Below are 16,629 nucleotides of genomic sequence, written 5' to 3'. Positions count from 1 at the left end.
ACACCTTGGTAACAGCGTAGGCATTGCAAAAGCCATTGCCTGGCTTCCTCAGGCCCAGGAAATCACATGAGCTCGATCAAATTTAAACTTTCAGTCGGTGGGACAAGAGCCAAAAGATACCAAGGCCTTTTCCGAGACTGGGCGCTCTCCAGTTCCGCAGGGGGAGGGCGAAGCTTGTAACAGGCGGGGGCCGAAAAGGTTGTTCCTGTTCCTTTTGCGGGCTGCGAGCAGGCTGCCGTTTGCACGGCGACTTCCTGAGCGGAGGCCGCTACTTGCGACACACGCACGTGACAAAACGCCAACGCCCGACGGGGAGGACAACCTTCCCCCCACCCCATCCCGGAGCTTTGGGGTTAAATACGCCAGAGAACAGCCCATTTCCTCAAACTGTACTCATGGGTGTTTTTTGGTCTGTCTTCTTCTGAAAAGTATGGTGCGGACAGGACACGGGTCTACGATAAAACGCTGGCAGGATGTTCTCAGCTAGCGGACACAACCAGAGCTACTCCACAGCCACAGCTGTCGTTTGAAGGCCGGTACACAGGAGGACAAGTAACAGGATCAAAATTTTTTTTACTATATTAAAATAGCGCTCTTTACAAGTCAGCTCTGTTCACTACAACTGTCTCAAAGCGGTATCTGCGTGCAAACAGACGCCTCGCAGCCTACGCAAACTCAAACACAGACAGGAAACGCAGCACATCTCACTGCGAGTATGATCTACCCACAGTTCCCACAAGACTGAACCCAGTCCCAAACGTGCAGGGAACCGTCGCTTGCCGCTGACAATAAAGTTCTTGCTTTCTGCGGATGCCACGCGTGCGCTGTGACCAAGGGAGGGCCTCCGCTGCTGTCCCATCCGCCGAACGCGTGGCCTTTGTGAACAAAGATGGGCTCTGCTTCCCTGCCAGAGCTGTCCCAGCTCTGCATGTCATACACGTGCACGGTCCCATCGAAACCTTGAATAAAAGGGAATCAGAGAGTCCGCGGGACTAAATTGCTTTGCTCTAGTCCAACTGGGCTCACAACCTGTGACAGCAGAGCTTCCAAGCCTCCGAGGAGCTTGTCTCAAGCTAACAGCTGCCAGGGAGAACGCGGGCCAGATCCAAAAAGCTCGCGGATTCACCAGTCTGAATTTGCAATGCCCTGGCCAGGAGGCAGCCTCGCCGCCCAGTCGGTCTTATCAACGCAGTATCCCCGCGGCCAGGCTGTCACTGGCGCTATGGGGGCAGTGTTTGCTAAGGGCTTGGGGTCTTTGTTCTCCCAGGAGGGAAGCGGGGGTCCCCCAGAACTCATCCGGGCCCCTTCTGTAGTTGTTGGAGAGATGCAGCTGCAGAGGACGGTTAGCTCGCATCTCCGCCGGCTCCAGGAGGAGCTCGGAACAACCTCCCCCTAACTGGAGTGTTTAAAGTAAGGTGGGGCGAACTGGGCTTTGATAGAAATACAGCTCGAAAAAGCATCCAGAAAAGGAGATCTCGGCCCAAAGCACATACCTGAAACAGCAAGGCAGCTTTCCAGAGCAGGAGCCCAGGAGACGGACAGGAACTCCGCACCCGAGCTGGGAGAGGGCACTCTGCACTTTGCTGAGGCCAAGGACTCGGAGGTTTTTCTTACGTCTGTTAGGGTGAGGTGCCCTCCGCTCGAGAGGCGAGCTACGGGCCGGGAGCTTGAGTCAGAGCCTTGAGGTCCGCGCCCGACTCCCATGCACCACCGCTCGCCACACGGCGCCGAGGGGACGGACACAGCCTCCAAGGGACTCTGCGGCTGCCGAACGTCAGCCAGGCACAGCTGTCCCTTGGCACAGCAGAGGAGCAAGGTGTTGCAATCCAGGAACGCCAGGCCGCCGAGCTCCTCGCTGTTTCTGGAGGCTAGAAAAGAGAGGCAGATCTCAGATGACAGGAGGAACGTTTGCATGATTTTGCTGCTGCAATCTTGCCCGAGAAAGCAGTTTTCCAGCCTCATCCCTGGAAGTGGCTTTCAAGCAACGCTAGTTAGTTCTCCAAGAGAGCCAGCAGCGGAGACCGGCGGCCCGCTCGGGAATTATCTCTGCGGAGGGTCCACGGGGAGCAGGCACAGTCTGTACCGCCCAAAAGCAGATGTTAACACCCAGGCAGAGGAGACAGGCAGGCTCAGGACTAACACTAGCTCTGTTCGAGCTCCCACGGGAGACCCGACACGGAGCAGCACTCAGAGCAGATGCCTCCAGCATTATCCCTCAGCAGTGGGAGTCACACAAGTCCCTGCGGCACAGGGACACAGCAGAGCAGTGACAAATAGACCTTCTTTTTGCTCAGCACACTGTGTTACAGCCACTGGACACACACACGCATTTCCATCACCACGGGGTGAGGTGTGTGGGGACTGAGTCTTACTGGGTAGGTGAAGGCAGATCTCCAGCACACCCAACAAACCAGACCTGGATGGATTTACCACCTCCAGTTAAGGCAGAGCTGGTTTAACGGGGCTGGCACGATCCTCCTCCTGTCCGCACGGACAGATCACAGAGGAACACAGAGTTCACTCAGAAGTCGAAGCCAATGTCAATGACCCCAGGCGATGTGACTCCGCGGTCAGCTCCTCCCTCATTTGGCACAACACACGGGAGCCCTCTGCTAAGCCGATTCTTTGCACTGAAACCACATACAGCGCTCTCACAGGGCACAGATCTGGGGCAGAAGCCTGAGAAACCACTTTCATGGGAGTAACGAGAAGCCGGAGGTGATGGGCCAGAGCATTGTAACCTCTTTCCTCAAGACAATGTACTTTCTGCAAATATCTTTACACCCTTTGGCCCACGTCTGAAATTACCCGCCCAGCGAAACCTCTGCCACTTAAGCAGTTACCCTTGCTTTACCCAACCCCCAACTTTACAAAAACCAAGTCAGCAGAGTTGGTTTGAATACCTGCCGTGTAGACATTTTTCCTCGATTCAACCTCTGTAATTTGGACGCTGTTGAGTCTTGAGCCGTGAAGGACCCACGGCGCTCTGGCCGAAATGGTTGCAATTTTAGCCCAGGGTTGCCCAGTGCCATTTTCTGTAGATATAGCACTCACGGATTTAATAACATCTATTCGAAAGAGATGTAAGCAGTTGTAAAACACATCAGGAATCAAGTAATCCACAAGATTAAGCTGTTTCACAGCCTCATAAAGCTAAAAGTGACCTACTAAACCAACAAGAAATCCAATTATGACTAACCCCCTCTCCGGAATAAAACCACTCTTTCCAACATCCAGCAAGGACTGACAACAAGCCCTCTAAAATCTAGCAAAATGCACGGAAAGTTGTCAATCAAGATGTGTATTTTCAATGAAGGGGAAAACTAATAGCATTTTGCACTTCCTTTCTGGTGGTTTCAAAGTATTTCGCAAGAACAGACAAAGCAACGGAAATCCTTTCTTGATGGAGGCAGCCATAGAATCACAGAATGGTTTAGGTTGGAAGGGACCTTAAAGATCATCTCATTCCATCCCCCTGCCCTGGGCAGGGCCACCTCCCCCCAGCCCAGGTTGCTCCCAGCCCCGTCCAACCCGGCCTTGAACACCTCCAGGGATGGGGCAGCCACAGCTTCTCTGGGCAACCTGCGCCAGGGGCTCACCGCCCTCACAATGAAAAATTTCTTCCTAATATTTAATCTAAATCTTCCCTCTTCCAGTTTGAAGCCATTCCCCCTTGTCTTATCACTACGTGCCCTTGTAAAAAGTCCTTCCCCAGCTCTCCTGGAGCCCTTTTAGGTACTGTCCTTCCTATGTTGGGGGCTCCAGAGCTGGATGCAATAGGCTTGGAGACATAGGCTTGTAGAACTGAGATGGTTGATGATGTATCTACTCTATGATTCCACGATTCGATATCCTGAAAGGTGATGTACGCAGCTTTTTATTTCTAACCCTCGGAGTTATGAAGGGAACGTTGCACCAACTATGATCAGGGCTTTTGTTTGTACGACCAAGAGCTCACAAATAAGCAGAAAGCCACCGTGACAGGCCTGAACCTACTAATTCCCTTACGAGGTTTGTGCCATCGAGTCTATTTCTTTCCAAGCCACCAGAATTGGCATAGACACTTGTCTCGTGCCCTTCTCCAGCCCCTGCCACACAAGGGCAGTCACTCAGGACTTCACTGAATGGGACTGCTGCTCCCCTCCTCGTTTTACGCCCAGGAAGAAGGGGAAGCTAGAGGTGCTTACCGCAGGGACTACATTGAGAAACTACTCAAGCTCAGAAATCTGTTTCCTTACCAGAATCCTCTGCTGACACCTGCCAGACCTGGAGGGAGCTGTCTGGTGGTCCGCTCGTCACCAGCAAGCTGAGGAAACAAGAAGAACCCCACGTAACTCTTCAGGAGCAGAGAACGGCCTTTTTTGGTTTTGTTTTTGTTTTTTTTTTCTCCCCAGCCTGGGACAAACTGGTCTGCGGCTCCTCCTGTGCTCAGGAGCTTCTGCCTCTGCTTGGAGCAGAGAAGGGGCCACAAGGACTGTAATGCCAGAACTCCTCACGCCAGGGAGCTCTACGCAGCCCAGGCAAACACAGTCCCAGGCAACAGCATTTAATTAGCACATTTTCCAAAAGCGCTAGACTAAGAATGGTGCAAAGAGCTCCAAAGTAGCAACGGGGGCTTGCATAGGAGGAGAGAGCTGAACGAGCGAAACGAATCAGCCAGAGGCAAGCGGGTTTGCTTGGTCTACAACCCACAGCAGGAAAAAACCTTCTGAACCTGCATACGCAGGGACTTACAGAGCGGTGGCAGCAGCCACTAGTATCCCGCTCTGCCTGCTGAACACCTCCACGCAGAGGTGTTCAGAGGTGCCAAATGGCAGAAGGAAGGGATGGGAGCGGCAGAGCAAGGAAGCTATGCAGGCCCCCCTTGCTCAGAAGCGGGGTAGGGAGGGATCCCTGGTGAGCCAGCATCAACGTCAGCAGCCCCCGCGGCTCACTTCTGGAAGAAGCCGAGGATTCGAGTTATCCACCGGCAGCTTCGGTTTCCCTGCCAGCTGCCCCACAAGACACACGCTGCAGCTTTCAGTACCGCAGCAGCAGGGTGCACGCCGTTTTGCTGAGCACCCCTAAAGACGGCTTCTCTCCAAACACCGCAACGGGGTTCTGGGAGGACCACTACATGTCACCAGCCAGCAAGTTCCCTCTCAGACTCACACCGCTTTCAGAGCTGGCGGGACTGACCGTCTGGGTTGGGAAGCGGGCAAGGAAAAGGAGCTCTCTCTCAGCGAACAAGTTCCCTCTCCATCTCCAGTATGCTCTGGAAGGACTCTGTGGTCATACCTGGTGTCCGGCACATATTTCAGGCTGTACACCGGGCGGTTTGAAAATCCACCACATTCCACCTTGAAATCTCTCTCTGGACACAGGCCCTGGAAATCAGAGGGAAAGTCATTTCTTCACAAGTAATGGTGCAGAACTCAGTGTGATCAGGTACCATGAAAAAAGACCGAGAAAAGAGACACATCCTCAGTAAAGCTCTCACCTGTCCAGTAACGCCTATTTCAGAGGAGCTGCAGGATTGAAGGATCCCAAAACAGTTAGAGGAAAAGAAATCTGGAGAAAGCTCCTGCCAAGAACTCTGCCTGGGTTCATTGCCATCCGTGAAAGTCTGGCCCAGGAGCTTTCTGCTCACCCAGTGACCAAACACCACCTTCTACTTTAATGTAGAGATCACCCGGTGCCCCAGGCTTGGGCATCTCACCAAGACCCTTCTCCATTTGCCTTGGTGTTGTCATCTGTCCTATTTCCCCATGAAACGCTTTCATTCACACATCTGGAGATGAAGTTTTCATGGCACAAGCTGCCCGCAACGCTGCAGGATTACATGAGACTGGTGCGCCAACCTGTGCTACCTCAACTGGATAGCAGCCAAGTGACTTACATGCTTTACTTTTCAACCAAAGCTGCTCGAGACCAGGCCAAGCCCTTGTCAGAGCAACAGAGACCAGGTAACAGCTTGTGAAGCCCAGCGGAGCACAGCCCAGTCCCTGAAGACACCAGGCAAAGGAGGACAGAGTGATCTGGTTCCACCTTGGCTGCAACACCCACCTGGGTCTCCTTCACCTGCAGCGATGGTGGCGGGAGCAGCTGCAGGATCTCGTTCCCACCAGACTGTCCATACCCGGCTACACAGACACCTTGGAATGGGGATGAAGAACCAGGGACATAGTGAGGGATGCTCCCCCGTATCTGCCCCCCCTCTCCCTGGATCATAGTGTGGTCCATCCTGAACCCTGGACGCGGAGCCCCAGCCCAGGCTGAACCCCAGTACAGCCCCAGCTGCTTGGCCCCACTCCTGGGGTCCTCGCCCTACATCTTGGCCTTCCCTCTGGGATCCCAGCCCAGCCTGACCCTGTGGTCCCACTTCTCCCCCCTCCGTGGCCCCAGCCTGGCCCTGTGGTCCCACTTCTCCCCCCTCTGTGGCCCCAGCCTGGCCCTGTGGTCCCACTTCTCCCCCCTCTGTGGCCCCAGCCTGGCCCATTTTCTAACGCTGTTTAACACCTTCATAAGTGTTCCAGATGATGGGATCAAGTGTGCCTTGACGAAGTTTGCTGATGACACCCTATTGAGTGGGGAAGTGGACACTTGGGAAGGGAGAGCCACCTGGCAGGAAGACTTGGACAGGCCGGAAGAGTGGGCTAACAAGAACCTTATGCAGTTCAACAAGGACAAGCATAAGGTCTTGCTCCCGGAAAACATAATCCAGGAATGTGGCACAGGCTGGGATCCACCCGGCTGGGGAGCAGCTCTGTGGAAAGGGCCCTGGGGGACAACAAGCTCAATACGAGTGAGCGGAGTGCTGCTGCGGCAGAGAAAGCCAATGGGGTGCTGGGCTGCATCACCACGGGCACCACCACAGAGAGAAAGAATCATTATCCCACTCTGCTCAGCACTGGTCAGGCCACACCTGGAACACTGTGTGTGATTTTGGTCCCCGCTATGCAAAAAAGCTGTGGCCGGGCTGGAGAGGACGCAGAGAAGGGCCACCAAGATGATCAAAGGATGGGGAGTCTGTCTGTCTGAGGAAAGGCTGAGAGAACGGGGTTTGTTCATCCTTGAGAAAAGAAGGCTCATGGGAGACCTTCTCACCACGTTCCAGTATTTAAAGGGTGGCTACAAAGGAGACGGAGACTCCCTTTTTACAAGGAGTTGCATGGAAAAGGTGAGGTGTGATGTGTACAAGTTACTCCTGGGGAGATTCCAATTGGAGACAAGAGGAAAATTTGTCACAATAACAATCGGCCATTGGAATAACCTCATAGAATCACAGAACGATGGAAAGGTTTGGGTGGGAAGGGATCTTTAAAGGCCATGTAGTCCAACCCCCCTTGCCGTGAGCAGGGACATCTTCAACTAGATCAGGTGGCTCAGAGGCTTGTCCAACCTCGCCTGGAATGTTTCCAGGGATGGGCCATCTCCTACCTCTCTGGGAAAACCAGGCCAGTGTCTCACCACCGTCAGCGTAAGGAAGAAGTGTTTTAGATCTAGTCTGAATCTCCCCTCTTTCAGTTTAAAGCCATTACCCGCTGTCCTATCGCAACAGGCCCTGCTAAAAACTTTGTCCCCATCTTTCCTGTAGGCCCCTTTTAGGTACTGAAAGGCCCAAATAAGGTCTCTCCTTCTCTTCTCCAGGCTGAACAGCCCCAACTCTCCCAGACTGTCCTCCCAGCAGAAGGGCTCCAGCCCTCACAGCATCTCCCCTGGACCTGTTCCAACAGGTCCATGTCTCTCGTGCTGAGGGCTCCAGAGCTGGAACCAGGAATCTCCCCAGGGAAGTAGCGGGTTTCCCATCATTGAACACTTTTAGGATTCATATGGACAGAGCGCTGGACCATCTTGCCTAGACTAGGCTTGTGCTGAAAAAGGTTGGACCAGATGATCCCTTCCAACGCGGGATTCTGTGATGATCAGAAGGTGCTGGGAGGGCTGGAGCCCCTCTGCTGGGAGGACAGGCTGGGAGAGTTGGGAGGTTCAGCCTGGAGAAGAGAAGGCTCCGCAGAGACCTCAGAGCCCCTTCCAGTGCCTAAAGGGGCTCCAGGAGAGCTGGGGAGGGACTCTGAGTCAGGGAGGGAAGCTGTGGGATGAGGGGGAGCGGTTTGACACTGACAGAGGGGAGATTGGGATGAGATGTGAAGAAGAAATTGTTGCCTGTGGGGGCGGTGAGCCCCTGGCACAGGGTGCCCCCCATCCCTGGAGGTGTTCAAGGCCGGGTTGGACGGGGCTGGGAGCAACCTGGGCTGGGGGGAGGTGTCCCTGCCCGGGGCAGGGGGTGGCACTGGGTGGTCTTCAAGGTCCCTTCCCACCCAAACCGTTCTATGACTCTATCATTCCCTACCCCCGTGGCCCAGCCCAGCCCTTTGCTCCCCCAATTCTTTCCCCCGGGACCTCGTCCAACCCACCCACCCACTCCCCTCCCCGGGGGGACCCGGGCCCAATCTCTCTCCCCCTCCCTCAGCACCACCCGGCCCGGCCTCCCCGCTCCGCCCCGCACTCACGGTTTCCCCGGGCCCATTCGATGAGGCGGGTGGGCGCCTGGAGCTCGAAGGTGTGCAGGTCCTCGTACCTGCGGGGAGAAGGAGGAGAGGTTGGCGGGGCCGCGGGGGAAGAGAAGCGGGAGGGGGGCCGGGGGGAGGGTCCCTCACAGGCGCAGAGACTGCAGCAGCCATTCGTCCGCCTCCTCCTCCCCGGCGCCCACCGCCTCCATGGCAACGCCCGCCGCTGCGTGTGACGTCAGGCGGCGGCGCGCAGCAGTGACGTTACCCTCTACTTCCTCTTCCGGTCCCGCCCGCTCCGCCCCGCCCCTCGGGCGGTTCCTGAACCGGTTGGCGCCGGTTGGCGCCGGTCGGGGCCGGCGGCGCTGAGGGAAGCGCGGGCCGCGGTCGCCGCCCTGAGGGAAAAGGCGGTGGAGAGCGGGGGGGGTGGGGGGGAAGCGCGTTGTTCCTCTTATTCTGTGAGGATTCGGCGCGCTAAAATGGAGGTGTCAGTGCGGGCTGACGTGCGGGTGTGTAATATAACACGGGCTATATAATATATATAATATAACACACTTGTGGGTATCTTATCGGCTATACATAGATCCAGAAGGTTCCAGAATCTGTGTAGAAGCCAGCCCGTTGTGCCAGTCCGGCTGCGTGGCGTGGTTATGGGGTGGTTCCCAGCTCACGCTGCCTCACGTGGGTTTTGCTTTTTCATTTTCAGCGATTAAATGTGTGGTGTAGTTGGGTGTTTTCCTATTTTCATAGAGTCACAGAATGGTTAAGAGTTGGAAGGGACCCTGAAGCACCCCCAGTGCCACCCCCTGCCCTGGGCAGGGCCACCCCCCCCCAGCCCAGGTTGCTCCCAGCCCCGTCCAACCCGGCCTTGAACCCCTCCAGGGATGGGGCAGCCACAGCTTCTCGGGGCACCCTGCGCCAGGGGCTCACCGCCCCCACAGCCAACAATTTCTTCCCCATATCTCATCTCAATCTCTCCTCTGTCAGTGTCAAACCGTTCCCCCTCGTCCCACGGCTCCCCTCCCTGACCCAGAGTCCCCCCCAGCTCTCCTGGAGCCCCTTTAGGCACTGGAAGGGGCTCGGAGGTCTCCCCGGAGCCTTCTCTTCTCCAGGCTGACCCCCCCACCTCTCCCAGCCTGTCCTCCCAGCAGAGGGGCTCCAGCCCTCCCAGCATCTCCGGGGCCTCCTCTGGCCCCGCTCCACCAGCTCCATGTCTCTCCTGTGCTGAGGCCCCCGAGCTGGAGGCAGCACTGGGGGGGGTCTCCCCAGAGCAGAGCAGAGCGCAGCAGAGGGGCACAGCCCCCCCTCGCCCTGCTGGCCACGCTGCGGGGGATGCAGCCCGGGGTGCCGGGGGCTCGCTGGGCTGCCAGCGCACACTGCCGGCTCCTGGGGGGCTTCTCACCCACCAACACCCCCACGTCCTTCTCACATCTCCTCTCCATCCATTCTCTGCCCAGTCTGGATTTGTGCATGGGATTGCCCTCACCCACATGCAGGACCCTGCACTTGGCCTTGTTGAACTTGATGAGGTTCACACGGGCCCACCTCTCCAGCCTGTCCCGGTCTCTCTGGATGGCATCCTTTCCCTCCAGCGTGTTGACTGCTCCACTCAGCTTCGTGTCATGGACAAACTTGCTGAGGTTGCCCTCAATCCCACTGTCCATGTTGCCAACAAAGGTGTTAAACAGCACCAGTCCCAACAGCAACCCCTGAGAAACACCACTCATCACTGGTCGCCTCTTGGACCTTGAGCTGTTGACCACAACTCTTTTGAGTGTGACCGTCCAGCCAGTTCCTTATCCACCGAGTGTTCCACCTGTCAAATCCACGTCTCTCCAGTTTTCCTGACAAGTGCTGTGTATCGTCGCACCGACTCTGGTTCTCCTGCCGAGAGGATGCTGCTCAAACCGAGACTGCAGGGCTGGGCCTCACCATGAACCCACGTTTGCAGAAGATGGTCGCTCCTTCAGCTATATGTTCTTCTCCATTTCTCTCCAGCATAGGCTCAGACCAGGTGCTGAAGGATCAGTGCAGATAACTTGCTTCTAGCTGTGGGCTCGCAGCCTGCTAACAGTGTCGCTTCAGGATCAGTGGTGATAATTGGGAGTTTATTACAGATTATTGTGCTTTTTCTGCCTTCTGGCCAGGTTTTAGCTGGCACGCACGATGTTGTGAAGCAAGCTGTGTCTGTTTTCTGTAACACTGCAAGGTGGCAGCCTGCAGCTTCTGAGGTGGCTCCGGGTTAATCAGAAAAACGGCTTGTTTTTACAGAAATGCATCTGAATGTGAATCTTTTAGTCTCTGCATTGTCTGCTATGTTACCTGACGTTCTGTATTATTTATTTTTCCCTCGCTTTTCAGTGTACTGTCAGCGTCGGTCGTGCAGAAGTTGTCAGAGAGGGATGGAGATGCTTTGGGGCGGTTTTGTAGGGCAGTTTCCTGGGCTCCTGCAGATCTCGGAGAGGTGGTAGGACATTCTGGACGACGTGACGGGTTCAGACTTGGGCTGTGCTACCTGAACTCTGTGTTCAGGGCTAATTCAGGGCTGTCAGTACAGAAGAGAGTGAGAAAGAAGCAACGGCACATGCAGGTACAGAGGCAGAAGTGCTGTGAAAACAAGGACGGCAAGCCAGACCTCTTCCATCAGCCAAGAGGCCGAGCGCTGCTCTGGAAGCAGTAACTGGAGCTGGTCGATGCGAGAAGCACTTCTCCTCACCGGCAGTTACTTTACCGACATCCTCCTCTTTGTCGCTTCAAGATATGTTGGTATTGGAAGCGCTCAGAGAACGGCTGGCAAGAATTGTTATGTAGAGAGGAAGCGGTATTGCAGTCGCGTCATTTTTGTAAAATAGCTCAACCGTCTGAAATTCACTAAAAGCCTTGCCTTAATTCTACGTACTGTGATTCAAAAAGAAACTGTTGAGTAAACATCTTGTGAAGAATCTGAAACAAACTGACTGCTCTGCAGTTGTTGGGTTTTTTATTAATGTAAAGAATATGATCGTTGTAATACCTTTGATAGGAACCTGTGAGGGCTGTTGGCGTGAGCCGGGAAGTAAAGCCAGGACGGTACCAGCTGCACGTGAGAACACAGAGATGTGGCACTCCGTGGCCTCAGAGCTATGTCAGCCTTTTGTCACCTTCTCCCATTAACTCTTTTCTCATCTGTGTACGTTAATTGCAGGACACGAGCTTAGCCTGAGGTGGAGGAGTGCTCAAGTCAGCTCAGGGTGCTCCTCCAGCGAGGCATGAGCGCAGAGAAAAGGAGAAATGGCAAAGGGCGAGCGGGGAACCAGATGTTTGGCCATGAGCTGTGGTGCAACCTTGCTCTCATACTGCCTTGCGTCACTTATAGTCCACAAAGGAACAGGTTGTGTCTCCCCTGAACTCCAGAGACTGGTTTAGGGGGTGGTAATAAGTGCTTGGAAATCATCTCCTGGTGGCCGCTGTTTGAGGAGAAGGAACGTGAGGCACAACGGTGCGGGGAGCGACTGGATGCTGTGGATTGCAGGTGGGGAAAGCAGAGAGCCCGAAAATGGTTTTCTCTGCACATTCTTGCCTTTTATTTTATCTTCTCTTTATCTTTCCAGTGTACGAAGGGAGCAAAGTGGATAAGTGGGGGAAAAAAGAAAAGCTCTCCAGTACTACCGATAATGCAGACTGTTTTTGAAGTGCCAAGGCCTGAATGAAGATAACAACTGAAATGACCATTGAAGTTGAAACAAAATAAACATTTTAAGGCTATTTCACAATCTCTCCAGAAAAGGAATTTTTTAATCTCAATTTTTTGAAGAGGAAAGAGTAAAAAAACAGGAATGCTCGTTACAGAGTTGGAATAATAGGAATGGGTTATGCTGTTTTGTTATGCCTCAACATGTGACTTTGCCATATGTATTACAAAAATACAAAACACCACTGTTTTTTTCAGCAAGTTCTGTGCACGCGGAGAGCCTGGCAAAGCGGAGGAGACTCGGAGTTCTACAGCCTTGCTTGCTTCTCTCTGCCCACTGACTTTGCGCTGTATCTGGTTTTGGGCAGCCTTGGAGACACGTCTGTTGGGAAAGGAAGCGGTGAGGGAGCTAGGAATGGAAATTGTCACTTTGAGCTGATACGCTCTTTAAATGAAACGAAATGGTACTTGCCTACTGGATGTCTGAGCGGTCTTCAGTCTGAATGATACACGGTAGTTACTCACAAGGATAAAAATAGTATTTCCAGTTGCTATTTCTATAGCTGAACCACCCTCAGCAGCCCGGGAGGAGGCTCAGGACACGATTTGAATTTATTTCGTTGTAGCTTTTCTGCCCAAACTGAAATCTGTCCCCATATGGAGTGGACGTATGAGCGGTCCCACACAAACCAATGTTATTGCTGTACCCCAGAAGTTACTGGAATAATCATGGGTGGCACTCCTCAGAAAACACGGTTGTTACAAGGTGAGTTACCCTTTCTTCTGACACAGAAGTGTGGTCCTCTTGAGTTCCAGCTTTGGTGGCACCGAAGCAACGACTCTGTGGGTAGGAAGGCTGGCAGTGCCACCTGAAGACTTCAGTTCTGTGCAAATCTGCGTATCCTCTCTTCCTCAGAAGGGGAATAGCAAGGGGCTAGGTCATCAGCTCTCACAGCTAGGAAGAAACACTACCGAAGCAAAACAAGCAGCTCTTGAGGTCTACCTATTTGTGGGAAAACTCTGCCAGTGTTCAAGAGAGCCCGAGTCTGAAAAATCCTCAGGACAGTTTAACAAGAAGAGTTCCCAGAGGACCTTTACTGTCACGTACAGGTGGTATCTGTGGGCGCATCCTCATTTTTCATCACGCTTTAAGTGCACACAGATGAAGTTTGGCAAACCGTAATATAGGTGCAGGATGCCAGGTGACCTCAAAGGCCAAGGTGGACCAGTTCCACTGCTGGGAGCCCGAACCTGGCTGCTGAGCTCTGTAAGATGGCATGTCCTTCAACCTGCCCTGAAGTGCCAAGTCCTTGTTTTTGTGCAATCTGGCACTGCTCTTTTCAGCTCTGTGCTCCAAACTCATGAGAGAAATAACCTCCTTTGTGGTCCTTAATTGTCACGTAGGGAGGATCTGTAAGATCTGGTGGAGCCCTTTGGCTACTGCCACGGTTTTTCTTCAGTTAATCAGTTATGGAGGTATGGGCATATTGCAGTCTTCAGGGGTGAGTGACTACCACTGCTGAAAGCTTAGCGCTGAGGAGATACTAGAGAAAAGACTCTGCATTCATCAAAGAAATTTGACTAGGTGGATTTTCAGAGACTTTTTGCATGAAGGGTGAGCTTATCCATGAAAATGTACTGCTCAGCCCTGAAGGTCTAAGAATGAAATTAGTGAAGGCTGAGGTTATCGTTCCTGGTTCACGGCTGAAGGCACTTATCTGTTCAATTAGCCCCGATGTGGAAACAATCCATTTGCTCTATATAAAGCCAACATTTGTATTTCTCTGAGACGTAGAAGTCAGTCTTTTTTATTCTATGATAATTTGTCACCACAGAATCCCTGCAAGCATGTGGAGAAGGAGAATGGGACGCGAGAAGGTTTTGAGGCAGCTTGGCATGCCTCACAGAGATGGTCGCCAAGACAAAATGATCTGAGGAGCTTTTATGAAGGCTTCTGGGATGAGATGCACGTGACTCCTCTGAATGTAGGTGAAGGTAACTAGTATTTGCTTTTTTGAAGACACCATTGTTTTACCAGTTCCAATGCTGGTAATCAGAGAAAACTGATTTCTCGGGTGCTGATACAGTTTGTCAAACACTTAAAGAATTTTTTCCTGTTCAGGTATCTTAAGAACATCCATTATTTGGTGAAGAAGATCCTGAGTGCGTTACTGTCTTGGGCACAGCAGAGGTGATGGTGAGTACTGCTTCTCTGAGGGGTATGATGAGATATCTGCTGAAATGAGCTGTTCCTCAGGCTGCAGATATGCCGCATTATTTCATGTTCCTGTGGGCTGCACACCAAGAGTGATCACCCCTCAGATGTTTATAGTAAACTTCAGTGTAGATGAGTTCTTGGAAAGTTTGATAGACCTGCATTTCTTGCAGGCTGGTTGCCCTGAAGAGCCTACCTTTTGGACCAAGTTAGAGAGTATTTCACTCTGGCCAAGACAGTGCCAGTCACTGTGACATGTTGATGAAAATCAGGGAGAATCATAGAATCCTAGGATAGTTTAGGTTGGAAGGGACCCTGAAGATCACCGAGTTCCACCCCCCCTGCCATGGGCAGGGACACCTTCCACTAGACCAGGTTGCTCCCAGCCCCGTCCAACCTGGCCTTGAACACCTCCAGGGATGGGGCAGCCACAGCTTCTTGGGGCACCCTGCGCCAGGGGCTCACCACCCGCACAGAAAATAATTTCTTTCGGATATCTAATCTAAATCTCCCCTCTTCCACTTTGTAGCCATTCCCCTTCATCTGATCATACATGCCCGTTGTAAAATGTCCTTCCCCAGCTCTCCTGTAGGCCTCCTTTAGGTACTGGAAGGTGGTGGGCAGTGTTTTCAGGACCTCCCTGCAAGAAAAATGTAATTTTGGGACTATTGCATTTCCCTTGTAGTCATTGCTTATCTTCAGGCAGAGGTGGGAAGGCCGTTTCTTCCAGATTGTGTCTTGAAATTAGCTATTTTGTGCCATAAGGATCTCCTGTGCTCTTTGGGGGAAGATCAGCTGGTAGTTAGAACAGGAATGGCTACCAAGAATTGGTGTCAGATTGTTTGTGGCAAAGACACTGATACAATATTTTTTTCCAATTCTTTGTTCTCATTCAGTCTTTGAACGCAGCAGACCTTGTGGACATTTCTGTGGCCACAGAGCCCATCCAGCCCCATCTTCTGCTGTGACTCTGAAATCCAGACCCATACAAGGCAACTGCATGGCTCAGTGTGTTCAGGGGTGAGTATTTCAAACAGAAATGCAATTATTTTTGTTCTTCTTTTTCTGAGAAGTCAAAGAAGTGATGTGGCTGCTCTTTGGACTACCAAGCAGAGAGTAGAGAAGTGGGAGGTGGACTTGCCAGCAGCCAGTCTAAAAGAATCCTAAGGACCAAGCCACTCATCCTGCAATCCATGCGTCCTTTCAGGTACACACCGGCACGTGTGTGAGCTTGCCCTGGCCGCAGGGCTTCCTGCAGTTCCCGCAGAGCCAGCGATGCGTGAGGCTGCTCGCAGAGCCGTGCCTAGGCTGTTTTCAACCCTCTGGGGTCTTGTGTCCTGCAGAGAGGCACTGCTCCGGCTTAATCCAGGGAAGGACTTCCCTCTTCCTCTGCTAGGTTCTCCTGAAAAATAAAATGTTAAGGTTAGTACGGCATATTCTAATTAAATGGGGGTTGTTCTGTTAGCATGCTGGTGGTTACAATTTTAAGGAATATATACCGGAACAGTGGAACTGTTTGAAAGGATGCACTTGCAGAGGGCGAAGACTTTTTTTGTTGAAATTCACAGTCACGGGATCCTGGGGATGCAGTAGGGTAAGTAGGTTCAGAGGGATTAGGTGCGTTTGTGGAGGGTGAGTCCAACAGGACCTTTAAATACAGTGGTCTGAATGCAAGCAGTGGCCATCAGCAGAACTTCAGGAGACAAGGATCAGCTCACCGTGTCGTGGTGATGATGCTTTCCCCAGGCTGTTACTGCAGACCGGAGACGAGATGCTGCTTTGGATGGGTCTTGATATGGGCCAGCTCATATTCTGTTTATAACTTCTTTAGTTGTCATGGTGTATTACATTTCTAGAGATATTACCTGCAAATATAACCCAGGCACCTCCTCTCCCTGCTCCTGTTCCCTGGGCTGGAGGTTCCAACCTCTGCCCTGGTGTCTCAGTGCTTCCCTGGTATTCTTAATTAATGTAGGTTTTCTGTCTTCAGTGGCTTTTCTCATTTATAATGTTTGCCAAATTGTAGTGGAATTCTTAAATTGCATTGCCTCAACAGAATTAGTTTATGTGCATTTTATCCAATCTGTCATTTCCAGACTCCTGTGGTGTTTAGAGACCACACATGATGTATTAACAACAAAGATGGCAGACTGAGCCATCATCCTAGACTACCTCTTCTGCTCTCTTACTTATTTTGTGGGTAAAAATTTTGATTAATCTTGTTATCTATCCATGTGACTAATCTTGCTTGCATT

General features: G+C 52.5%; 1 protein-coding gene across 1 annotated transcript; it reads right to left on the bottom strand.

Moving 5' to 3' along the window:
• Positions 1–556: 556 nt before the first annotated feature.
• On the bottom strand, positions 557–8,702 carry WDR73 (WD repeat domain 73). The gene is made up of 8 exons (XM_082490943.1): positions 8,640–8,702; positions 8,493–8,560; positions 6,046–6,134; positions 5,278–5,366; positions 4,239–4,306; positions 2,904–3,068; positions 1,494–1,868; positions 557–959 (listed from the first exon to the last, which is right to left on the bottom strand). The coding sequence occupies exons 1-8, from the start codon at positions 8,699–8,701 to the stop codon at positions 721–723; spliced, it is 1,155 nt and encodes a 384-aa protein (XP_082347069.1). The 5' UTR covers position 8,702; the 3' UTR covers positions 557–720.
• Positions 8,703–16,629: the final 7,927 nt, after the last annotated feature.

The sequence above is a fragment of the Vanellus vanellus genome, assembly GCF_965231255.1.
Source record: "Vanellus vanellus genome assembly, chromosome: 1".
NCBI lineage: Eukaryota > Metazoa > Chordata > Aves > Charadriiformes > Charadriidae > Vanellus > Vanellus vanellus.
Note: the sequence above shows the minus strand (reverse complement) of the source record. Positions and strands in the feature narration are given on the sequence as shown.

Coding starts and splice junctions, on each gene's coding strand:
- WDR73 (XM_082490943.1), bottom strand. CDS start 8,701: ATGGAGGCGGTGGGCGCCGGGGAGGAGGAGGCGGACGAATGGCTGCTG. Junction 5,367..6,045: donor TGCAGGTGAAGGAGACCCAG/GTGGGTGTTGCA, acceptor TCTGATTTCCAG/GGCCTGTGTCCAGAGAGAGA. Junction 1,869..2,903: donor GAAAAATGTCTACACGGCAG/GTATTCAAACCA, acceptor TCTCTTTTCTAG/CCTCCAGAAACAGCGAGGAG.